Source organism: Schistocerca gregaria, chromosome 2 (assembly GCF_023897955.1).
Source record: "Schistocerca gregaria isolate iqSchGreg1 chromosome 2, iqSchGreg1.2, whole genome shotgun sequence".
NCBI classification, from domain to species: Eukaryota; Metazoa; Arthropoda; class Insecta; order Orthoptera; family Acrididae; genus Schistocerca; species Schistocerca gregaria.
In genome coordinates, this window is record NC_064921.1 from 504,642,087 (window position 1) to 504,669,092 (window position 27,006).

Sequence of the window (27,006 nt, forward strand, 5' to 3'; positions counted from 1 at the left end):
ACGATTGCTCAGAGTGTTCAGTCAGAGGGATCAACGATGAACTTGAACAGGTGCCATGTGACGTCCTCCCAGCCCGGATGCCACGAAGAATAACGAACAAAATAAAGGAAATACAAAAGAAAGGAGGGTGGAGTCTTTGACAAGTAATTAATATGTCTTCGGTCCCAGGTTCGAGACCTGTCTCTGTTTAAATTTTAAATAAGATATTAACAATGGCGGCTGCAGACTTCTGTATCAGTAATCACTCTCATTCTGTCAACAGCAACCTTGTCAAAGAGGGCGGAGGAGCGGACGGAGGTTTAGGGTACTCTCTCACCCATGGAGCGGGAAACTGCCCCTAAAACACGGAAGAATCAGGAATGATCAACACCAAGAAGAAGGTAGTGGAAAACACTGCGTTATAGACACATAACGTGTATCCACAGGACACGTTGCATGTAAACGGAATGTGTCATGGTGATCACTCCATTGGCAAAAGATTCCGTACTAATCTCCCATCGGGTCTCCTGGAGGGGACTGTCAATGGGGAGGTGATCATGAGAAAAAGACTGAATAATCAACGTTCTCCGAGTAGGGTTATGGATTGTCAGAAGTTTGAACATGGTAGGGAAGCCAGAAGATATGTAAAAGAACCAAGAGGGAATAATAATACTGGAAGACGAAGAACGAAGTGCTCGGATTAAAAAAGGTGTAAGAGATAGATGCAGTCTCTCGCTCCTAGCGTTCAATCTATACATCGAAGAACCAATGACAAAAATACAAGAAAGTTTCAAGAACGTGATTAAAATTCAAGGTGGATGGATATCAATGATAAGATACGGCGATGACATCGCTATCCTTAGTGAAATTTAAGAATTACGGGATCTGTTGAATGGAATGAACAGTCTAATAAGTATAAAAGAAGGTTTGCGAGGTGATGAGAAGTAGCAGAAATGAGAACAGCGAGAAACTTAACATGAGTATTTGTGATAACGATGTAAATGAAGTTAAGGAATTCTGCTACCTTGGCTGCAAAATAACCCATGACGGGTGGATCAAGGAGGATACAAAAAGCCAGACAGCACAGGCAAAAATTGCATTCCTGGAAAAGAGAAGTCTACTGGTATCAAACATAGTCCTGAGTTTGAGGATGAAATTTCTGAGAATGTACGTTTAGAGTACAGTATTGTATGGTAGTGAAACATGGACTATGGGAAAACCAGAGCAGAAGAGAATCGAAGAATTTGAGATGTGGTGCTACAGAAGAATGTTGAAAATTAGGTGGACTGATAGAGTAAGGAATGACGTGATTCTCTGCAGAATCGGTAAGGAAAGGAATCTATAGAAAACACTAACAAGAAGAAGGCACAGGATGGTAGAACATCTGTTAAGACATCAGGGGATGACGTAAATGGCTCTAGAGGGAACGGAAGCGGGTAAAAGCTGTAGAGGAAGACAGAGATTGGAATACATTCAGTGAATAATTGAGAAGATGCAAGTGTTATCTGAGATGAAAAGATTGTCACACGAGAGGTATTCGTTGCGGGATGCATCAGACTAATCAGAAGACTGATGACCAAAGCTCCTTTAGAAGCACTTACATTTCTTGGCAGGAAATGTAGCATATCTGCTAAATAGGTTACGTGCGACACTCTCCTGCGAAATACTTTTCAGTAGTTCTCGATCAGAACAAAAATGAAATAAACTGAGTAATTTAGTCGTTCGTAACCGTTATTTGTGCCTTGTAATAAGTGACCTAAATGGTAAAGTTTTCAGAAAGAACCTTATAATTCAGGACTGTTGAGCAACAAACGCTTCGGCTGCCCAGCTACGTTATTAACACGGTAAGCATCCTGACAACGTGTTGCAGCTCACCTTGTTTAGTGGGAATTGCCGCTCTTCTGGATATCGGGCAGAGAAGAATAGATTAGGCGTCACTGCGAGCATCTTGAAACCGGTGGTAATTTACAGGCCGCATGCGTATGATCGATTAATGGCTCGCGCAATGCAGAAGTGTTGAGCAGAGCCACAAAGAGCTACCTTCAGCAACACTCCAGGAGACCCCGCTCAGCGCGTGCAGCTAAAGGCACGCAGATATCGATTGCCCACCTGCAGGATGAAAGCTGCGTATTGCGTATTGTTGATTTAAGGAGTGTGCTTCCCGAGAACTGTGCAATAACGGTGTAATACCCGGAAAAACTACACAGTTTGGCGTAGAGCTGTTGTGCATCACAGCATAAACAGAAAAATACTTCATAACAGATATTACACTCCGCCAAAGAATGTACGCGATGACCATAGTCTCGTTCTGACCACAACCCCTACTTTGTAGTTTTGCAGTTTCTTCACCGTGCCCTTCTTTCATTAATCTAGAAAGATGTGGAGGAGAACACAAATTGCAAAGTGAGAGAGAGAGAGAGAGAGAGAGAGAGAGAGAGAGAGAGAGAGAGCGAGAAAATCAAAGGCACGGGCTCGAGTCCCAATTCGGCACGCAGCTTTAAGGTGTCAGGAAACTTCAAAAAAACTAGGTACGCAAGTTTGTGGAGCCAAAGAGGGCTTTAACAACTACATGCGTCAGTCTCTCTGGAAAAATGCCATGAGTTAGTGATGCATTACATATTTAGACTGCACGTAGACGTCTATAGAGTGCACTTTTTATATGGGAGCAAGTCTGTAGTACTCTATTGGAAACGCCATCAAAACCAGATCAGCCTTCATTGAGACAATGTATAATTTTCTTAATTTCAGAAGGAGAAATTGGTCTTACATTCATATGATTCTATTTTTATGAGTTAATTTTACAACATACTACTGTAATTTTTTCCCTTGAACTGTTTGTCCCTCTGTTTCTATTATATTTAGGAAATGATTATGAAATACATTTGCTACCTATGAGTCATCTTTTATAGCCCTTCTATGCAGTTCAGTAGTGATGTCATCCTGTTCTGTAGCGGGTTGTCCTGTCTCTCGATTCACTAGATTTCCTACAGTCTTAAATCTGTTGCCAAAATTATTTATTTCTGGTATTATGTGTATGTTCTTTGACTTTAATAATCTTCCTTAGTAATTTTGAGTAGTTTCTGTAGTGAGCAACTACTGTTTAACTTCTAGTTGTTCTTGATAAATGATATATTTCCCATTTCTTATCGTAAGATACATCAATTCCTCTAGTGATTCAATGCGAGCGAATATAACTTCTGGATATTCTGCATAACACCTGCCTGCACACGTTGTCATTCAGCGGCTGGAAGGTCTCATCCAAGTGTATGACACGTAGATGGCTGATAATTAGGCCTTTTTTCTGGAAGCGGTACACCTGTTGCATACACTGCCCTAGCAACACTTGTCAGTTCCGTTTGTGACAGACGGAACGATAGACGCCGACGTGGGCAACGGTACGTCAGCCAGCTCAGTGGCCTCTGCAGACCACGACGTGCTGGCCCATATAGAAGGCTTACGTTCAACACTATTCCTTTCAATTTCTGTTTTCAACTACCTCTGTTTCTCTCTTCACACGTTGTGAGGAAACCATCAGATTAATAGATGGTGGACATAACTGTCATTCATAGAGATGCTAGAGCGAATGTGACGCCAATGCATAATTACAATCTGTCACAATATTTCCATTTGGCTTACGTTTTTCGTCGACAATTCGTGCTCATGCTGATTACATACGCTGCCATAAGGCCGCGTTCCTGCAGAAGACTTGATAACAACGGTGGCCAGAGACAGATACATACCTGTGCAACAAGCAAACACACACGTCAGCGGACCGAATCCTATTAATAAACGTAAACATGGTCCGTTGTAGGCTGTAATGTGATTTTTATTTAATCGTGCGATTAGCTGATTTCGATTATTTGTCATTGTCAAGCACTGCACAGATTTCTAACAACCACATGTAACCGGCAGCAGCTGTAATTTTAGCAGCTTCTAGATCTTTCACTTCATGTAATGAGCGTTACCCCATCTAGGAGTGTTTCACTACCCCCAGGGCACAACGATTTTGCGGCTTTCAGGAATTTAAGCAACCAAATAAAACTGTCACAAAACCATTTAAAACCATTACTATTGTAATTAAAGCGCTTTACGTAGTGTTTCTACATCTGTAGACTGTGATGAAGGTTTGGGTGTGTGTGTGTGTGGGGTGGGGAGGGTGGGGGATGTGAGGCGGTGTTAGCGCGTAGCCCAAAGGGGCCGCCGAGCGCCGAGTTTGACGTGTTGTTCACCATCAACAGTGCAGCATGCCCTCACATCTTGACGCTCTGTGAAGTGGTTTAAAATTTAATCCAGGGCATTGGTGCAATGTTTGTTGATCAGGAAATTTACGCCACCACCTCTCCTCCGCCTGCGGGCCAAATGCTAGCCGTAAAAATGTGTGAAAAGAGCAGCATTCACACTGGCCTCCTACAAGTAGTGCTGCTTCAGATGACTTGATGATAATTAGTCAGTGTTTCACTAACATATCACTTCGTTTAGCATGGATTTCTCAAGGACTTATTCACGTATTCTCTAGCGCTTTCCTATTTTGTATTTGACTAGTTTATTTAATTTTTAATATCTTTCTATGGTGCTGTATTTCACATGCTTCCAGATCATACTTCTCCAGTTTTTCGCAGTCGTTTTTTTATTGTCATAAACGCCATTTTTCACCAGATATGCTGTATTGTAACCTTATTTCTTAGTTTCATGTCAATATTAGATATTTTTTGTTAAAGAAATCTTTCTTCACCTCTTCCCATTCCTTTTTACACGTTCCTTTCTTCGTTCACTAGACATAAATTATGTTGATCTCTTATCTGTGTATCCCTGAATTTAGATCTTACCAATGTAACTATAACCCCTTCTATCAGCCTTTATTACTTCAGTTTTTCCTTTGTATATCCCCAAAGAAAATTCTGACTTTCACCCAATCTCGCTGAAGAAAAGCACTTCTTTTTTCATCCTCAAATTGACATTAGATCCTCGCAAAAGGAATACAGTAGCTAGAAGCTAAACAACTCATAAAAAGAGCCCTGCACGAGTCATATAAAATCTCTCGATTCTAAGCTTCCGGTTTATTCCTTTGCCATACAGATGTGATTGGCCTTGTTAAAATAACCAAAGGCAGATTAACAGAATGAGATTTTCACTCTGCAGCGGAGTTTGCACTGATATGAAACTTCGTGGTAGATTAAAACTGTGTGCCGGACCGAGTCCCAAATGGTGGACTAGTCTCAGCACTCCCAATAGAGACGTCTACTTGAGCAGCGAAGTGTTTGAGTGCGATCCGTCGATAACATCGAATGAGAGTGTCCGCACGTTGCAACATTGCAGGAGTTACAGCTTTGCTCGGCTGGCCGGCAAGCGCGAGATCGGACAGGTTTGCACAGCCTTGTGACAATGATGACAGACGCCTCAACCAACGACTCACCGTGCTTTTGTTCGCTGCCAGGTCTCCGCAGACACTCTGAAAGCTCCTATGTGTTACTCTGATTGGAACGTAGCCATTTTGAAGGCTGTGCATAGTGTAATCACCGACCGGAACTTCATGAAACTACAGGGGCTGAAGCGGGAGTATTCCACGAAGTCCCACAGCAAATTCCGCATTGGCCGAGAAAGAAATATGTGTTGCATTAATTGAATGCCCATATTACTGCTTTCATACATTGCACCGGTGTGAAGACACCGTGGATGTGTTCCAATATGCTGCACGAGTATGGGTGTTCAGGTGCTGCGCTACGTCACAGCTGGCCTGTGTGACAGGACACGTGTTCCGCAGGTGCGTCGCTGGTGTACGTGACGCCCGCCGAGGTGACGGCGGCGCTGCCGCTGGACCTGGCAGCGGAGTCGCGGCTGCCGCTGACGCTGCTGCGCCTGCGGGCGCTGTCCGCCGACGGCCCCGCGGCCGCGCGCTTCCGGGCCAACAGCTCGCTGCCCGACTGGCTGCAGCTCGACTCCAGCTCTGGCCGCCTCTACCTGGTAGCCGCTCCCCAGTTCCCAACACGAGGTTTGTAATAACGACTGTGGTTTTCGAAATCTACGTCCTCTCTTCTAGTTAGTCCCCTGGAGCTGAGTCCCTCTTTTGTTTTATCTTTTCATTTAAAAAAAATTGCTGTCTGATTCAGCCTTGAGCCATACAAACAGTATTACTACCGATTACTTCCTCTTAAGAAGTCATAATCACATGTTCTGTTCAAAAAGAGAGAAAAATGGGGAAAGTAAAATACCAACCTCGATATCTCGTAGTAGCAATTGCATGCAAGACCAATTATTTGTAGGATAAATTACGATCCTTGCTTTCAATTAGAATTTTACTTGTTCCATCAAGCACAATGGTAGTTATTATTTGATATCTTAACAAAGGTCATGTCATCCTGCCCATATTTCCTACCAATGTTTCCCAGCTAATCCTCTCTATGCTATGTTAAGTTTACGTTAAGCCTTAGAATCACCTTAGTTGTGCTTTGGTTACGTTATTCTATTCAGATTACTTACTTACTTGAGTGGTCAGCGTGACAGACTATCAATCCTAAGGGCCCCGGTTCGATTCCCGGGTGGGTCGGAGATTTTCTCCACTCAGGGACTGGGTGCTGTGTTGTCCTAATCATTATCATCTCATCCCCATCAACGTGCAAGTCGCCAAAGTGGCGTCAAATCTAAAGAATTGCACCCGGCGGTCTATCCGACGGGAGGCCTCAGTCACACGACTTACTTTAGTTAATCGCAAGCACAAGAAACTGAATTAATGCAAAAAGCAAAAACATAAAAAGAAACATTGAATTTATCAGAAAAGGACCACAGAAATAAATGCTTAGGCTCTGTAGTGTAAGGTACTTAAATAGGTCACCCAGAGGAAGTGAACTTTGAGTTGAAAAATTTTCTACATAAAACAAATAGAAAAGTAATTAAGAATGTAAACTGACGAAATCAAATCCTTGAAACAACATCTTCAACAAAGGATTCTAGTTGTGGAAGCAACCAGCTACAAGCACTCACTGAATGCTAACACAGACCACTTGACATCAGCTTTACACAAGACCTTGCAACAACGTGGAGAGAAGTTTCTAAAAGAAAACACATATAAAATAAAGCAACTGCCACACATGAAATATTTCAATAAGCCACTGAGACAATATAGATCACCCTTTTAAAGATAACTCACCAAACCTCTGGACCATATGTGCATTTTAACCAACAAATGGATAAATAATTAACATCACTTATGTGTGTTAAAACACATGATTGCCCAAAAGCATAGGGAGTAGCACGAGCTTAAAAAATTGTCTGTAAAACAAATGAAACTTTAAACTAAACTGGCGAGTATCCTAAAGGCTCAAGCAAAAATTTTAAATAGCTGCACTAACTGTAGTCGCCCTGTTCCCAAACAACTACGGGTGGACACAGTTGTGAATTAAATGAGCCAGAATGTGCTTTAACACAATAGCAGACTAATCAAGCTGTACGCGGTTTGGCACTGCTACTTTACGATTTCTAAAAGAAGAATAAAATTTTGCAAACTAGTACCATTGCACAAGCAGCACAACAGGATGCCGTAACGTTACACGGAAGCGAGTTGCTAAATCCTAACAATGACGATCTTAAGGGAGAGCACCACTTTCAAGCAGTGATCTCACGGCGAAAGGAAGAAACCATTTACATGTAAATCAGTCGATGCTCACCATTTTCGAAATGCAGCGCTGTAGCTTCCACAAACAGGTTGAATGAGCCAGTTTCTCATCTACTTTGAGTGCTCGACAACCGTAAACACAGTATTTAGCAGACGCCTTGACTTATCCAAACTGAACCCACCCTGCTCCTTTTACTTTAGACCGTGAACGCCACCGCATACTGCGGCTCTATCGGCTGGTGCCTTAGACTTACTCCGCGCCTGCCCCCATTCCAACTTCAACCGTAGATGGTACGATTCGCCCGGCACCTAGCGGGCAGCGATACAATGCATCCACGAAGTGGAAGCAAACGTTTCGGGTCAAGTACGGACTGGGTCACTCTCCACATCTAATTTTCATCACCCATCTGTAACACCACATCTCAAATGCTTCGATTGTCATCTTTTCCGGGTTTTCCACAGACCATGGTTCATTTCTATACGATGTTGTGCTCCAGAACTACATTCTCAGAAATTTCTTCCTCAAATTAAAGCCAATGTTTGATACTACTAGACTTCCCTTGACTAGGAGCTCCCTCTTTACCTGTGCTAGCTGGCTTTTTATGTCCTCCGTGCTTGTCCGTCGCATATCTTTTGCTTCATTTTATCTACTTCTAGGTCCAAAATTCTGATGTTAAATTCAGCAATCTCATTTCTGCCACTCCTAAGGATTTTCTTCTTTCTTCAGGGTCATCTAAATCCATAATCTGTACTCATTAAATTGCTTCTAACATTCAGCAGCTCATGCAATCCACCCTCACGCTCGCTGAGCACAGCACTGTCATCTGCGAATCTTATCGTCGATATCCTTTCACTCTGTATTGTAATCCTTCTCTTGAACATTTCTTTCATTTACGTTATTGTATTCTTGAAGCATAGACTAAACGGTAGGGCGAAAGACTACATCCATGACTTTATAATCTGAGTGCTTCGTCCTTGGTATTCCATTCTTGCTTTTCCGTGTTCTTGTATATTTTGTATCTTACTCTCCTTTCCTTATTGTCTACACCAATTTTCAAAGAATTTCTAACATATTGTGCCATTTTACACTGTTTATTGGTCAACAAATCCTACGAACGAGTCGTTATTCTTCTCAATCTTTCTTCGATTATCAATCACAACGTCAGAATTGCTCTCTGAAGCCTTCACCTTTCCTATAGCCAAGGTGGCCATCAACTAACAGATCCATATTTTACCTTTTAACTCATCTGTATATTTCCTTGCCAGAAACTGAAATGCCTGGGCTAGCAGGACAGAGCGGATTAGGTTGTGGAAAGAGGCCAAAATGAGTTCCTGTCAGTTGCACTCAGCATGCAAACTTTATTTATCAACATACAATATTACAAAAACTTTAATCGAGCTCCTTTGATTAACTTCAGATCGGCTGAAGGCCGCATTCAAAATCCAAGACACAAGACCTAAGCAAAATTATAATACAAGATTCTTCTGGAGGTTTCACCCAAAAATATTTTCTAAATCTTCTGTTTAATCGGATGAAGGCCTTAGCAATTTAATTTTAATGGAGCAAGGCTGGGGGTCGCATATTACGCAATAAGAGGAGTTTCAGTCAAAAGGCAGAAGGCCTTATCTTAAAACATTTCATATAAAATAAAGAATAACAATCTCATGCCTTAAGGGAAGAGATGGACAAAAATTTAAGAGATATTAATACTCAGCTTAAGGCCACACATCAACTCAATAATTTAACGGGTTAAGGTCTTAAAAGATTTGTTGTAAAATTCGGCTGAAAGCCCCCACATAAGAAAGAGCAATCTTATGTCTGAAAGGCAAGAGAGGAACATTAATTCAGGATATATAAAAACTCGGCTGAAGGACACACATCAGTCAAATAACTAAAACTCAAACAGGGAAGTTACTATGTAACAGACACTGAACGGCGCTCAGAGGTTTCCAAAGGTCGGCCCGGAATTGGAACACTAACGCGCGTTCAGGTGAGACAGGCAGCCTGACCAACAATCTCTTAATCGGAAGGCAACCCAACCGACAGACAGCAACCAACTACCTGATTTCGGTCACCAGACCAAAAACACTGCAACCAAAATGCCAGCGAGGCGAAGAGACCAATAACACTCGTCTTCAATTGTTGGGTTATTAATAAGCCACGGCACAATAACAATCGATATACATGAACATCGAAACGGCTGTGGAACTACACGCCGTGGCGGACAGCACCAACACGGAAAGAAAGCGCCCACTCGCTGCTCTGTCGCAACCGACCAACTGGCCACTGCAGTACGCAGACAGCATTACAGCATTTAAAACATTGCTCAGTGGAACTGACACAGGGTACACAGTGTTGCACTAATCACTGCCACAAGAAACACGAACACTCGTAAAACGGATCACTGCTGAACAACTAGAACAAGCCTGCCGCGGTGGCCAAGCGGTTCTAGTCGCTTCAGTCCGGAACCGCGTGACTGCTACGGTCGCAGGTTCGAATCCTGCCTCGGGCATGGATGTGTGTGATGTCCTTAGGTTAGTTAGGTTTAAGTAGTTCTAAGTTCTAGGGGACTGATGACCTAAGATGTTAAGTCCCATAGTGCTCAGAGCCATTTGAACCATTTTAGAACTAGAACAAATCACCGGCGGACACACACAAAGCCGACGGACGTTCAGTGACGAAACACATTTCGTCTGACAAGACGACCGACCAAAAACCAACCAAGGTCGAGGGCACTCAAACGATGAGCGTCCGCTGTCCGTCGGGAACTTTGAGACACGGTGATCGGGGCACACTGGCTCGGACCCAATCATGCAGAGGTAGCTCTTTTCCATTGGACACGACGTCTCCGCACAAGAAGGAACCGAGCCACGTCCAGCAAGACAACCCAGTGACGAGGCCCAGAAACGGTCCAAAGACCAAACACCGACCAACGGTCGATAAGCGGTCGGCAAGTAATGGCTGTCCACGCCTCCCTGGCTATCCGTCCCCGTCTGCTGCTACGTCCCGACTGCACTTCTGCCGCGTTCCAACTCCAATCGCTCCAGGTCCGATCTCCCTCCACGACACGCCGCGACCGGGAAGTAATTACCGTGCAGCAAAGATAATACGGCAGGGCAAAAATCGATACCCGCTGCTGCTGCTACTCACGGGCAGTCAAGACAGTAATTTATTGACACCAGTAATTGAAATTTAAAATGACGAGGCGGCTGTACGGTAAAACAACATGTTATATAATAGATGGAATGAACATGAGTCACGCGCGGCTCAGAAACTTTGCTGCATAAGATGCTACGCTCATTCTGTAAAAGATCTCTTACTGATGTGCCCTTGGTAGCTGCGGGATCGTGTTATCTTTCCGAATGTCTATGGCAGGTCTGCATTCTCACAACTTAGTCGTTTCGTTGCAATTTCCTTAATGATCTCAGTAATTCTGAAGAAACGTTATCTATGCCTGCGGCCTTATTTGGCTGTAAGTCTTCCAAAGGTCTGTTAAAATTTGGAGCGCCTATTTCGACTCGCATTTCTTCTTTTGTCACGTTCAAAAATGTTCAAGTGTGTGTGAAATCTTATGGGACTTAACTGCTAAGGTCATCAGTCCCTAAGCTTACACACTACTTAACCTAGATTATCCTAAGGACAAACACACACACCCGTGCCCGAGGGAGGACTCGAACCTCCGCCGGGACCAGCCGCACAGTCCATGACTGCAGCGCCGCAGAGCGCTCGGCTAATCCCGCGCGGCTTTTGTCACGCAGACAGTTCCTCCTCCTGCTTCTCGTAGTGCTCTTCAGTATACTCTTTCCATCTATTCGCTCTCTCTTCTGCATTTAACAGAGGGAGTCTTCACGCACTTTCAATGTTGACGCTCGTTTATCGAACATTGTTCCGCCTTTTCTGTATTGCAAATCAGTCCTTCCTACGACCATTTAGTTTTTGATTTCTCAACATTTTTCCAGCAGCGTTTTAACCTTAGATTCCTTATACTTCCTAATTATTTCGTTCGCCAGAGCTCGTACTGAGCTGTTCATACAGCTTTCTTGTGCCCATGTTTGTCTCTCCAGTTACTGCATGGACCTGTTAGAGATGTCCATTCCTTTTCGTCTGAACTGCCTACTTTAGAATTCATTATCACAATAGCTGGAGAGTTAGAGATCTTCAGATGCACCATACCATTCCTCAGTACTTCAGTATCCACTTCTTTCTGAAGTGGCCCACGCGAAGTTCCACGTAGAAGTAGTAAACCTAAGGTAGACAATGAAAATCAAGTTTATTGAAATGAACACAAAACTTCGATCTCCTTCTTGGGAACGCAATTGCACAACACCAGAAATAGTTCACAATTAACAGGATGAGATACGTAAGCGCAGTGAACTGTCATACACTGAAAACTAAACCGCAATTTTTAGAGTAAGTACTGATTCACGAGCAACTGTCTCTAATTACACAAATACTGCACCGGGCCAAACACCAAAATAACGCAAGTATACACTCTCTTTCAGTGATTCCACTGCTGCCTGTCAGCGAGATGTGTTCTCAGAGCTGTAGTAGCGACCCTGAAACTTCTGGCGTAGCCACTAATGGTGTAGCGTTGTTATGCTGGAGGGCTATGAGCCCTGAAAGAGCATCCCACCTGCATCTCAGAAGAGAGACACATCGCTTGGTATCATGGGGAAGCGGAGGACCTGGGCAGCTGGTGTCGGTATCCATAATAATGGGTACCTGGCTCACTGGAAGGCAGTTGGAAGCCTGCAGTCCTCATGTATGAGGCAGCCAGCAGTCATGGTTCACTCTCCTGGGTGATGTTTGGATTATCGCTTTGCCCAACGGTGATGGCGACCCCTGGGAAAACTAGTGCCCAGATTCCATCCTGAAGGCTATTGCGTTGATGGTTCAAACGCTGTGTGTGTGTGTGTGGGGGGGGGGGGGGGGGGAGTCAGGAGAGTGATGGGGATAGATCATAGATAAATGTGATTGGTATGGCAGACCACGTAGTTTTCCAGCAGGACTGCATCAATCCTATGGAGAGGAATGGCAGGAGGCAAGAAAGCAAATGAGCGCTCTGTTGAGATCGTGATGTCGGAACAAGTTTGTTAGTTGAGTTTTAAAAGTGCAGGCGAACCTATCTGCCAGTCATTTGGAATTGAGAGGAGATATGCTGTATGTGCCAAAGCTATGTCGTTCTCTGCACAACAACTGCAAAATTGTGTTGACATGTACTGAGGGCCATTACCTGCCCCAATTTTTTTGTGGGAGCCCTTCAACTGAGAAGGTGAGAGAAAAGGATCCTTTTGTTGATAACAGAGAATACCTGAAATATACTGAAAACTCCTGCTGGGATCTGTCACAATCAAAACAAAAGCAGTCCAGAAAAGGCACTGCAAAATCTATATTAATGCAAGACCATGGGACTGACATGTCAGGTCGAGAAAAATAACCGATAGGCTGGTGCTTCCTGCTTGATTTGACATGTCACTCACACCACAACCATGTGTTCTACATCTTTGCCAGGTACCCATTATATCTTTGATCTCCAGAGGAGATGTTGCCAGACCACCCATTTGGTTAGGACCATGCCCCAATCACCCTCATGAAGTAATTTCAAGATGCAGCCTTGCAGCATTGGTATTTGTGTCATCTCCTTGCAGCAAGAGCTGCCACTGAGAGTGACTTTTTATACCAGCGGTACCAATAGACCTGAACGTCCAAATGTTCAAAAGTCTTGCCGTCCACTGGCCAAACATACTTCACCAATCGCATGAGTTCGTGGAGGACCAGCCATTCTAGCAGGCGATGACTGCAGTATCACTGGGTAAGATGGCCACTACTGCCTCTGGTTGTGTGTCACTATGAAAGCAGACTGCGGGAGCCATTAAAACTTATGGTCTTATCCCATTGGAAGATGATAGGATGTCTGCATTGAAAAACTGGACTGTGAACAAATAATGGACGTCATAGTAATACCCCGAGAGGAGCAGTGCCCATCTATGCAGGGACTGGCATCTCCTGGTTGGAATATTAGTAAGGCCATTGGACTGTAGAAAGAGGCTTATGATGCGTCAATAGGATAAATCGCCATCTGTACATATAATCGTGAAATTTCTTCAATGCAAGAATGATAGCTAATATTTCCTTTTCTGTTTGACTCTAATTTCGCTGTTTCTGCCTTAGCATCTCGGAAACAACTGGAACTGACGATCAGCTCTGCCGACTTTGTGAGTAAGAATGGTCCCCAAGCCATAGTCAGATGCATCTGCGTCGCTGTCAGGTACTTGAAAGGGTCATATGCCGTGAGGCACATAGGGCAGAGAACAGTCTATTTGAGATATCGGAAAGCCTTGCCGCAAGTGGAGGCCCATTGCTACTTAAGATCTTGTGGAGGAGCTGGTGTAGTGGTTTGGCGATAGCTGCCACATGAGAAGCAAGTGTTGTAGTTCAGTTGACCAAACAAGGATTTGAGTTGTTTGGCTTCTATAGGAGATAGTTGGTTTTGTACATCCTTGATATGATACAGATTGGAACATATCCTTGATACAATAAATTCATGTTTAGGATATTCCAATGGCAGCATGAAGAAACAACAACGTTTCTCATTGCGTTTCAAATCAGCCCATTAGGGCACGCTGAACAACAATTCCAAATTGATTGCTATATCCTGTAAATTTTTACCAGTGTCAATGGAAAGTGAATGAAATGTCTGATGTGAGGTGTTCCAGATAGCATTGGAATATGGCCAATATGCTGACAATGTCGAAGGGCAGACGATTATACCGAAAAAGGTTTAACTGCGTGCTGATGGGCAGGATGCAAGGGGAGTTGCAAGTGAGCATCCCGTAAGTCAATATTTGCAAAAGCTTTGGCAAGATATTCCATGATATACTCCACTTTAGAAATATTGTATGCATCGATGACGGACTAGGGATTGATATTTGACTTAAAATCTCCATAAACCCTTCTTTTTCTTGCGTTACGACCTCTGTAGGACCACGAGTAGCCCCTTCGTGGACTGCACTTTCCTCTTCTTCTACCCGAACCTCTTCATTCTTTCTCTTCTTCTCTCTCACTCTTCTTCCGACATCTTCAGTGTCTTTTTCTCCTGTCGGCTCCGCTGGTGACATTCTAATCTTTTCCTGTATTCTTCTCTGTCGTTGATCTCCGGCATATTGGTCGGTATATATTTGTTCCTCCAATTTTCCTTTCCTGTGACCTTGATCCCCAATTCCAACCAGTCCTTCCGAAGTACAACGACTCACTTGGTTCCTGTCTTTCCCCTTGTCCTCCCTGTTGTTTCCCCAATCTCTTCGTCATTCTGTCCATACTCATCCTAATTACGTGTTCAGCAAACCTTGCTCTTTTGAGTCTGATTTCCCTGGATATTGTTTTCATGTTCCGGTACAGTTCTTCCCTAGGTCTTCGCAGTAATCCCTCTCCTCCCCTTTTGGGACCTAGTATTATTCTCTGTATTTTTCTCTATTCGTTCTCTAGTTGTTCTGCCCCCTTTTTTCCTACAACTTTCTCAGCACCATTCAATACTGCATTCCTCACCGTTGCCTTGTAGTGGCTTATCTTTGCCTGTGTGGATATATTATTTTTATTGTCTATCTCTCTCGTCATACAGAAGACTGACCTCATCTTCTTTATCCTCTCTGTTATTTCCTCCTCGCTATGTTCCTTCCTGTTCTGAGTTGTCCCAGGTATTTAAATTTGTCCACCATTTGCACAGTAACTTCCGGTGTTTCCCAGCCTGCAGTGGTATTTAATGTCTGTCTCGTTCTAGGCAATCCTCAGTCCTACCTTTCTGGCTACCTTCCTTAAGTTGTCGAGTTGTGTCTTTGCGTCTTCTTCCGTCTCGCTTACTATTGCTATGTCGTCTGCAAAGGCTAGGCAGTCCACTTGAGCCCTGTTTTCCTTTTTCTCCCCCGCATGGGTCTTTGGTATTCCCATTTCCTCGTTTATTGCTCTCCACTGCCTGGTCACTTCGTCCGGTGCTATACTGAACAACAATGGTGACAATCCATCTCCCTGTTTAACACTAGTCTTAATCTCAAATTCTTCTGACACTGCTCCTTTGAATCTCACCCTTGCTTTTGTGTCTGTCAGAATTTCTTTTATAAGTTCTCATGTAGTTCCATCTAGTCCTCTGTTCTTCAGGATCCTAACAAGAGTCTGTCTGTCGATGGAGTCATGTGCCTTTGTGAAGTCCATGAAGGTTATTACTGCCTTTTTGATTTTTAATATCCTATGTTCTATCAGTTGCATCAGGATAAATATCTGTTCTATATGTCCTCATCCCTTCCTGAATCCCGCTTGGTAGTCGCCTTCTGTACCTTCTACCTGTTCTTCTACGCTAAGTTTTGACAGCATCTTGTATCCGACCTCTTGTAGCGATATTCCTCTGTAGTTGCGATGCCGCCACCTCCTATCGGCGACGCGTGCGCTCAGAACTGCTGCGGCGGTGTTCGATGTTGTAGCCCCTGCAAATTTTGCCTTAGGCCACCCGTGGTGCAGTGTTGCTATGCTGGAGGGCTATGAGCCGCGGCACAGCACTTACCACCTCATTCCTTCCGCCTATTCTCTTAAACTTTAGTGTACTTAGTAAAGAACTATGGAACTAGATTAGAAATCAAACTAACTTTTTATACACGACACCTGTGAAATTATACCAGTTCGATTTTACACAGAGTACGCGAAGGAACTTGCCCCCATTCTTGCAGCGATGTACCGTAGGTCTCTAGAAGAGCGAAGCGTTCCAAAGGATTGGAAAAGGGCACAGGTCATCCCCGTTTTCAAGAAGGGACGTCGAACAGATGTGCAGAACTATAGACCTATATCTCTAACGTCGATCAGTTGTAGAATTTTGGAACACGTATTATGTTCGAGTATAATGACTTTTCTGGAGACTAGAAATCTACTCTGTAGGAATCAGCATGGGTTTCGAAAAAGACGGTCGTGTGAAACCCAGCTCGCGCTATTCGTCCACGAGACCCTGAGGGCCATAGACACGGGTTCCCAGGTAGATGCCGTGTTTCTTGACTTCCGCAAGGCGTTTGACACAGTTCCCCACAGTCGTTTAATGAACAAAGTAAGAGCATACGGACTATCACACCAATTGTGTGATTGGATTGAGGAGTTCCTGGATAACAGAACGCAGCATGTCATTCTCAATGGACAGAAGTCTTCCGAAGTAAAAGTGATTTCAGGTGTGCCACAGGGGAGTGCCATAGGACCGTTGCTATTCACAATATACATAAATGACCTGGTGGATGACATCGGAAGTTCACTGAGGCTTTTTGCAGATGATGCTGTGATGTATCGAGAGGTCGCAACAATGAAAAATTGTACTGAATTGTACTGATCTGCAGCGAATTGACACATGGTGCAGGGAATGGCAATTGAATCTCAATGTAGACAAGTGTAATGTGTTGCGAATACATAGAAAAATAGATACCTTATCATTTAGCTACAAAATAACAGGTCAGCAACTGAAAGCAGTTAATTCCATAAATTATCTGGGAGTGCGCATTAGGAGTGATTTACAATGGAATGATCATATAACATTGATCGTCGGTAAAGCAGATGCCAGACAGATTCATTGGAAGACTCCTAAGGAAATGCAATCCGAAAACAAAGGAAGTAGGTTACAGTACACTTGTTCGCCCACTGCTTGAATACTGCTCAACAGTGTGGGATCCGTACCAGATAGGGTTGATAGAAGATATAGAGAAGATCCAACGGAGAGCAGCGCGCTTCGTTACAGGATCATTTAGTAATCGAGAAAGCGTTACGGAGATGGTAGATAAACTCCAGTGGAAGACTCTGCAGGAGAGACGCTCAGTAGCTCGGTACAGGCTTTTGTTGAAGTTTCGAGAACATACCTTCACCGAGGAGTCCAACAGTATATTGCTCCCTCCTACGTTTATCTCGCGAAGAGACCATGAGGATAAAATCAGAGAGATTAGAGTCCACACAGAAGCATACCGACAATCCTTGTTTCCACGAACAATACAAGACTGGAATAGAAGGAAGAACCGATAGAGGTACTCAGGGTACCCTCCGCCACACACCGTCAGGTGGCTTGCGGAGTATGGATGTAGATGTAGATGAGGTAGCACGTCCTTCAACACAGGGAGCGAAAGGCTGTCTACAACTTGTACAGAACCCAGATTACAGTTATTGGTGTTGGATATGAACGGCAAGTAGTAGTTGAGAAGAGATTGAGACAGGGTTGTAGCCTATTCCGAGCTTGTATATTGAGAGAGATGTGAAAGAAACTAAAGAGAAATTTGGAAAGGGAATCAAAAGAATTTAAAACAATGAGATTTGTTGACAACTCTAATTCTATCAGAGAACAAGGAAGAGCAGTTGGATGGAGTCTTAAAGGGTTTAGAGAAGCAACATCAACAAAATTAAAACAAGTATATAGCCGAATTAAGTCAGATGGTGAAGGAATAAGATTAGGCAATGTACACTAAATACATTTCACAAGTTTTGGTATTTGGCCAGAGAAATACATGGCGATAGTCGCAGTAGAGGTTATGTAAAATAACAAAAGGGCATTTCTGATACAGAGAAACAGGGAAATGTCGGCTCATGCACCTATGCACACCCGGTTGAGCCGTCATTTTAACACTGACTGTGACCACGATCTCTTACTTTGTATCCATTATGGGTAGAAGCAAAGAGAAATTTTTGATATCGAGCATCAGTTTATTGTGTTGCTGGAGTCTAGCCTTCTGAGGAAAAAAAGATGTTTAACTTTTAAACTACGCAACAGGAGAATGCCGAAAAGTAGGAAGTTGACTAGATAACTAATGAGGTACCAAATCTAAATGGGGAGAAAAGTAATTTATGGCACAGCTTAACTAAATGAAAAGAGATACTGAGATATCAAGGAACTGTCGATTTCGAAATGTGGGGATAAATATTGTAGAGTGTGATGAAAGATTGAGTACAGTTAGCATGCTCATATGGATGTGGGTTACCGTAGTTATGTGGGGATGAAAACTTTTACACAGGATGGGCCATTGTAGAGAGCTGCATCAGATCAGTCTTCGGACTATCGACCACAACAACACATACACACTTATATGCACTTGAATATTGTACGTGGCAGTTCGTCAGCTGAACTGCCGAGGAGATGAATTGACACTGAAAATACCTACTCTGTGTTTGTTGGGACTGAAGACTACACTTAACTGCGAAACAATATGAAAGTGGTAAATCTTAAATCGCAAAGCTAATGTAAGTTTATAAACTTGGAAAGTAGATAGTAATCACCCAGCTTTTGGTTCTATTTTAAAAAATGCTGACATGAAGTAGGATGTGTAAACCATTTGGACATCTGTCAACGAGTTCTTAAAGCACACCATTTGAACACTGTTCTACTCCCCAATAAATTATGCGCCCAACAAAGGTAGCAGGAAGCAAACCCCAGCTTTGGAGTTCCGTCGTTATAGGAAAGTGGCCTGCATGCGCTTACCACGCTTTACGTCACAAAGGAACATATCTAAAAGAGAGTAACTCCAGTAACATATGAGTAAAGCGAACAATCATTTATTTTAAAAATCTAGATTTAAAAAAATACTCAACTTTTGCTTTTTGAGAAGGCGCTGATGTAGAGTTCAGAGCATAATCTAACCAATACAACAGATGATAACTAACTGATCTACAAGGGTCAGCCAAATGAGAACTAGAAAGATGGGAAAAAGTAAGTAAAGTGTTTATTATTCCAAAAGTTAACGCCGCACCTATAAACACGCTTATCCCACTGTCAGTCAAGACGCTGAATGCGTTCATGGAAAGGTGTCTACGGTTGCCTACAGAGCCATTATTGCACCGAGGCGTGCATCTCATCGTCCGAAGCGAAGTGACGCCACGAATGTCTTCAGGGCTCCAAAAACACGGAAATAACATGGGAAGAGATTGGGACTGTAGGGAGTGTGTGGGCAGACTCACATGTTGCCAAAATTGTTTCGACTACACTGCAGAAATTTCGCTGGGAATTCCATACACGTCCTTCATACGGTCCCGATACCTTCCCAGCTGATTTCCACGTTTTTGGAGCCTTGGTGAAAGACCTGGGTACGATATTATTTCGCAGCCAATAGCAAATGTTTTTGCATGAAGCACAGTGGGATGAAATGATTAACAGTTATGCCGATTGTTGTTGAAATAATAAAGAGTGTACTTACTTTTATTCTATCTGACTCGTGTTCATTTTACTGCTCCTTAACACTGTCCGTCTGGATTGCAAAATGGTTCAAATGGCTCTGAGCACTATGGGACTTAACATCTGAGGTCATCAGTCCCCTAGACTAAGAACTATTTAAATGTAACTAACCTAGGGACAGCAGACACATCCATGCGCGAGCCAGGATTCGAACCTGCGACCGTAGCGGTCGCGCATTTCCAGACTGAAGCGCCTAGAACTGCTCGGCCACAACAGCCGGCTCTGGATTGCAATAAGAGTGTTTTAGTTCAGTCTCCCACTAGATAAACACTGTCATTTCGTCTCATCTCTGACACTTGCCGTTAACTATCCGATGACGGGAACTGGTCGGCACCTGTAGATAATTTGCTGGCAACTGCTATAGGGAACTGTCCGACAACTGTTGGAAGCTGAAAGCAAATATAACTGACGAGAACTTGCCGATAACTGGAACTGTCCGATTTTAGGCGTGCGGCTTCTTAAATATTGTGCTCAGCCTATTAATGTGCAACTGCGATCTGCTTGGAGCATGCATCAGATAGTTCGGCGCTCTCTGTGGTGACAGACGTAACTATTGCGGAATGAGTGGCCTATATGAATGTCTCATAGCGGAAGCATACATGCGACATCTAGAAAGCGACTGACCGTACTATGTGTGGCGCCACGCTGAGAGTGGTTGGAGTGTTGTGCTGTGTACCTATCCGTCTGGAATGTGTGTATGAATTCCTAAGGGACTGAGGTCATCGGTCCCTAGTCTTACAAACTACTTAAACTAACTTATGCTAAGAACAACACACACACCCATGCCCGAGGTAGGACTCGAACCTCCGGCTGGAAGAGCCGCGCAATCTGTGACATGGCGCCCTAAACAGCGCGGTCACTCAGCGCGGCTCCTAACGCCTCTGGCTTAAACACAGTAGAAACACAAAGCTGACAAATTAACTTCTCGAAACCGATAAAGCAAAATAAAAATATATTTCCAACCGAGACTGAAATATATCGGGTGTCTCCCCTTTGAGTCGTGAGGCGCATTTTCTCTGGAGTTTCGGCAGATACTTGCAATTTCGTTTTTCCAACGTCTGGTGTCAGCCCAAACAACTTCTTCATCATGTCATTCATACAACGCCCTGCGTCGACAGAATGCGTCGGTTTATTTCCCGTTATAAACAAAATGATTTTTAAATCCGAATTATAGTCTAGTCCGACATTCATTTCACGGATATGTATTAACAGGAACAGTAAAACAAAGAATAATCAGTTCTCCAGCAGCGACCGAGCAGCGCTTTTACATGGCGGAAGCAGTCAGTGCGGGCCGGGGCGGCTCTGCTGGCGTACTCGATATTGCTGGTGTTTCACTGTCTCTGTTAATGCACATCGTTAAACTGAATATTGCGCTAGACTAATCTGGGACCGCTCTGTCGAATAGGCACGTAAAATTCCACTTTAAAAATAAAACAAACGGAAGCTTTCCATCGATGCTGGGCGTCATATGAAATACATGATGAGCAGAATTTGCTTGGTCTGACCCCAGCTAGACGTTGGAAAAACGAAATTGCAAGCATCTGCAGAAACACAAGAGAAAATGCGCCTAACGACTTTTAGGACAGAAACCCTGTCACTGAAAAATAACAACTATGAATAAAATAACGCTCTAAGGGGTTGAAATTTCTCGAATACACCAGAACATTTGTTAAATGCACCAACCAATTTCTTCAAAGCCTTCATCGAAGTGTTTTCTGGTCTGTTATGATATGCGTATATTTTTGTCTTTTCCTTTGTACCTTCATTTTAAGCCAGCTTCAAGTCCTTTAACAGTAGCATGATGTAACAGTTGTTTTGTGTTTGTTATCGTTGTGTGTACGTCTAGTATATGTGTCTGACTCAAACCAGTTGTTACGTAATTTTTTACTAGGTTTCATTCTGAGAATGGTTCGTATCATTGGTTTACATTGTTAATATTTTTAATTTTATATTTTCTATTTAAGCGCTTCAGTCCCATCAGAGATCAAATCCACTTTCACTGCGAGCGCCTATCCTGGGTTGGTTTGCTGACTAGTTACCATGTAACGTTTTCAAGTACATATGGTTGTATATAGCAGTTAGTTTGATTTGCAGTGAGTTTCCTAGTATTTTACTAACCCGTTTTTCTTTCCTTTTAAACATTTCATCTGAAGATGACTTGTCAAGAAGTCGAAATCAGTGGTTACACTTTGAGACACAGGGCTGAGAACTGCAATAAAAAATGTGTGTGTCTTTTCTGTTGCATTTTCTCATACTCTTTTGATTTCAACGCCTAGTACAATATTTCGCCGTGTGCCGCACCATGAAGCAATACGACTTCGAAGGGGCGCTAACTATCCATGTCTGCAGTCTTACCTTACGATTGTTTTGGAAGAAAAGGCTATTTTTCTGTACCGTACTTACCATAGATTAAGAAAAACGTTCAGTTTACTTCCTCTTCAGACTTACTGTTTTCACTCAGCGTCATTCCTTTTTAAAAGGCAAAAACGCTTTCTCTTTCTTTTCCTCTTACGCCATTGTATACGGTCTCGACTGATGTTATTTCTGTTAAATACACTTTTCCAAATCCTATGTAACACCTGTGTTCTACAGGTAGCGTCTTTGATTACTAATGACAAAGTTCTCGGTTCTGCCACTTCTTAAATCTTGTATAAAAATCATCAGAAATGGCGGCCAGAGACTTCCGGCATAAGAAGTCACTCTCATTCTGCCAACGGCCTTGCCAAGGAGGGCGGAGGATCAGGGCACTCACTCGCCCTTGGGGTGGGAAAGTCCCCTAAGAGGCGGAAGAATCAGCAATCAACAACAGCATGTGGATGCAGTACGCGATGGAAACCACTGCATTAAAGACACGTAAAGAGCATCCACAGGACATGTGGTCTATAATAGAAAATGTGATTATCTCACCATTGGCAAAATACTAAGGACTAGTCCCCAATTCGGATTTCCGGTAGCGGAATGCCGAAGGGAAGGTGACCATGAGAAAAATATTGAATAATCAACGAAAGGACAACGTTCTACGAGTCGTGGTGTGAAATGTCAGAATTTTGAAAATGCTAGGGAATCTAGAAAATCTTGAAACGAAAATTAGAAGCTCAATAAAGATATACTGGGCGTCAGTGAAATGAAGCTGAAAAAAGACAATGATATGTGGGTCAGATGACTATAGGATAACATCGACAGCAGCAGAAAATGGTATAACAGGAGTAGAGTTCATTGTGAATGGAAGGATAGGACACAGAGTGAGCCACTTTGAACAGTTTAGTGACAGGGCTGTTCTCATAACAATCGACAGCAAACCAATGCCGACAACAACAACAACTCAGGTATACAAGCCGACGTCGCGAGCAGAAGACAAAGAGATATAACGTATGACGATATTGAAAAGATAATTCATTACGTAAATCGAGATGAAAATCTAATGGTCGTGCGGGACTGGAATGCGGTTGTTGGGCGAAGGAGTAGAAGAAATGTTTACGTAAGAATATGGACTTGGTGGTAGGAATCGGAAGGGGAAATACTGATTGAGTTCCAAAATAATTTTCAGTTAGTAATAGCGAATAATCTGTTCAAGAATCACAAGAGGAGGAGTTATACATAGAAAAAGCCGGGAGATACGGAAAGATTTCAGTTGGATTACATCATGGTCAGACAGACTCCTAAATCAGATATTGGATTGTAAGGCGTACCCTGGAGCAGATACAGACTCGGGTCACAATTTGGTTATGTTGAGGAGTACTTTTAAGTTCAAGAAGCTATTCAGGAAGAATCAATGAGCAAAGAAGTGGGATACCGAAGTACTAAGGAATGAAGAGATATCCTTGAAGTTCTCAGGCTACAGATACTGCGATAATGACAAGCGTAGTACTCAGTTCAGTTGAAGAATGGACATCCCCAAAAAGGGCAATCCTACAAGTTGTTAAGAAAAACATAGCTGCAAGAAAGATACCTGCGAAGAAACAGAAGAAATCCTTTAGTTCATTGACGAAAGAAGGAAGTTCAAAAACGTTCAGGGAAATTCAGGAATACGGAAATAGAAGACATCTAGAAATGAAATAAATAGGAAGTGCAGAGAAGCTAGTATGAAATGGATGCATGAGAAACCTGAAAAAACAAAAAAGAAGTGATCGACGGAAGGACTCACAGCTTATACGTCAAAGCAACCTTCGGTGAAAGTAAAAGCAAAGGTCGTAACGTTAAGAGTGCAACGGAAGTTCCACTGTCAAATGCAGAGGAGAGAGAGAATAGGTGGAAAGAGTTCGCTGTGGGTCTCTGTTAGGGGAGAGGACTTACCTGATGATGTGACAGAAGAAGAAACAGGAGCCCATAGAGAAGACATAGGCGATCCAGTATTAGACTGAAAATTAAATAAGGCAGAATGAATAATATTCCATTGGAATTTCGAAAATCATTGAGGGAAGTTGCAACAAAACGATTGTTCACGTTAGTGCGTAGAACGAATGAGACTGGCGATATACTATTTGACTTTCTGAAAAAGCTCATCCACACATTCCGAAGATTACAAGAGCCGGCAGTTTCACAATCAGATTAATAGCCCATGCACCCAAGATACTGACAAGAATAATATACAGAAGCATGGACAAGAAAATTGAGGATGTTTTAGATGACGATATTTGGCTTTAGGAAAGGTAAAGGCACCAGAGGGGCAGTTCTGACGTTGCGCTTGATTATGGAAGCAAGACTGAAGAAAAATCAGAACACATTCATAGGATTTGCCGATCTGAAAAAAGCGTTCTATAGTATAAAATGGTGCGAGTAGTTCGAAAGACTGAGGAAAATAGGGGTAAGCTCTAGGAAAAGACCGATAATACACAATATGAACAAGAAGCAACAAAGAACAATGAAATTTTAAGACCAAGACGATGTGTACGGGTTAAAAAGTGTAATTCAGGGATGTAGTCTTTCGCCCCTGCTGTTCGATCTATACGTCGAAGAAACAATTATGTAAATAAAAGAAAGATTCAAGAACGGAATTAAAATTAAAGGTGAAAGGATATCAGCTTTAAAAGTCGCTGATGACATTGGTATCGTCAGTGAAAGTAAAGGAGAATTACAGGATCTGTTGAAGGGAATGAACAGTCTAGTGAGTACAGAGTACGGATTGAGAATAAATCGAAGAACGACTAAAGTAACAAGAAGTAGCAAAAATGAGAACCGCGAGAAATTTAAAATTGGTGGTCACGAAGTAGATGAAGTTAAGGAATTCTGCTAACTAACAGCAAAATAACCTACGACGGACGGAGTAAGGAGGATATAAAAGGCAGAATAGCATTCTTAGAAAGGACATTCCTGGGCAAGGTAAGTCTGCTAGTATCAAACACAGTTCTTAATTTGAGGAAGAAATATCTTAGAACGTACGTTTGGAGCACAGCCTAGTATGGCAATGAGACATGGACTGTGGGAAAACAGGGACAGAATTAAATAGTAACGTTTGAGATGTGATGCTACAGACGAATGTTGAAAATTAGGTGGAATAATAAAGTAAGGAATGAAGAGGTTTCTCCGTAAAATTGATGAGGAAAGGAGCATATGGAAAACACGAGAAGAAGGAGCTGGGTGATAGGACATCTGTTAAGACATCGGAGAATAACTTCCATAGTACTAGAGGGAACTGTAGACAGTAAAAGCTGTAGAGGAAGACAGAGATTGGAACACATGCAGTAAGTAATTAAACACGTAGATTGCAACTGCAACTCTGAGATGAAAAGGTAGACGAATCTGTGACGGGATACAAATATAGCATGCTTCTACACTGCTGCCTTTGCGCCTTCCCCACAAAAGACACGTGTTTCAAGGAGCATGTATCTGACACATGATAATGTGTACGCAAGGGACGGAGGAAGCTGGAGGAACTCTGTGGCAATGATATATTAGACTGTGGTCTATGCTATGTGTACTCCGACCAGTCCAATCCGTCAGCACACGCACGGCGATAGCCAGCTGCACTGTACGGGGAGGACTAGATCAGTCGTCCTGGTCCCCTACAGAAAACAACGAGAACTCAGTACAGCTGTAGAGCTGGTTCTATATCGACTGTCAGTGGCGAGCGAACAAGAGAAGCCTTAGACAACGATACCCAGTCTGCAATAGGGAAACGACATTAGAAGGGATAGTAAAGTCTGGATGATCAGAAGGAAATGTGATGAGACCTTTAACGTTCACAGTGCAGGCCAGTAAGGCCGCAGATAACCTCGGAACGTCCCTCGAGAAAATTACGGACGATGAAATTCTATACAAGAACGCCATGGATTTGGAGAATAGTTGAAAACCGCAAAAGAGTTGTACATGATGAATACGAAGTGCAGTCATGATATGAAAATGTGATATAATACCCATAATTGGACGAAAATGTGCCATACGTTTTTGTTAAAATATCAATAAGCAATCACGGATCCGGTACCAACTGCAAAAAATACTGGCATCTCTTCAATAATATCCACGAAATACGTTGCTTTCAAAACTCGCGGCTGTTCTGTTCTTGAGTAGTGTCCGCCGTTCTCGAAACTGATATGTTGCGTAGGTGCTGGAGACAGGCAGGAAAAAGCTGCGTGACTGATGAGGCTTTTTGAGTCAGCGCGAGAGTGTCTTAGAAATGCTGCGGGAAACGATCCTTTGAGCTTGCTCTTAAGACCCTTGTTACTTTCTCCACATACATGTCGATTTGGACTGAAGGTAAAACTGAAGATACCAAGACTCGTACGAAGACATCGTGATGGCTGTTATTCCCGTCTAGCAGCCGCAAATGAAATGGGAAGGGTCAAATAGTATTGTATACGGACTAACCACTCGTCATCACCGATTCGTCCAAATTTATGACAGATTTAGAATTTGGCCAGGAATGAAAATGACAGAAAAGAGCTCCATGAAGTGTGGCCCAGCAGAAAGAGTACAGAACGGTAATCCGAAGATTGTGCGGTCGAGTCTAATTGCGTAAACCTTCTTTTTTTAATTTTTCAAGAGTCACCCTCCATTTTTTATATTCGTATTGTTCGTCAATTTCTTCGCACAAAATTGGCTCATCGTCGCACTCAAACGTACACTCGGATAAAACTTCCACTACTTTCTCGTGTATTTAACTTGCAGTTTGGATGTGTTCTTCAGTTTTTACCGCTGAACTTTCTGGAGCGATCAGATCGCTTTCCACCAAAAGATGCAAAATCTGATCGA

The 27,006-nt window shown here is 42.9% G+C and overlaps 1 protein-coding gene across 1 annotated transcript in view; it reads left to right on the forward strand.

The window, feature by feature from the left end:
* LOC126328891 (uncharacterized) overlaps positions 1 to 27,006 on the forward strand; it is a 389,478-nt gene that overhangs the window by 142,073 nt on the left and 220,399 nt on the right. The window contains exon 2 of the mRNA XM_049996076.1: positions 5,741 to 5,968. Within this exon, the coding sequence (XP_049852033.1) occupies positions 5,741 to 5,968 (228 nt within the window). The remainder of the gene's footprint in view (positions 1 to 5,740; positions 5,969 to 27,006) is intronic.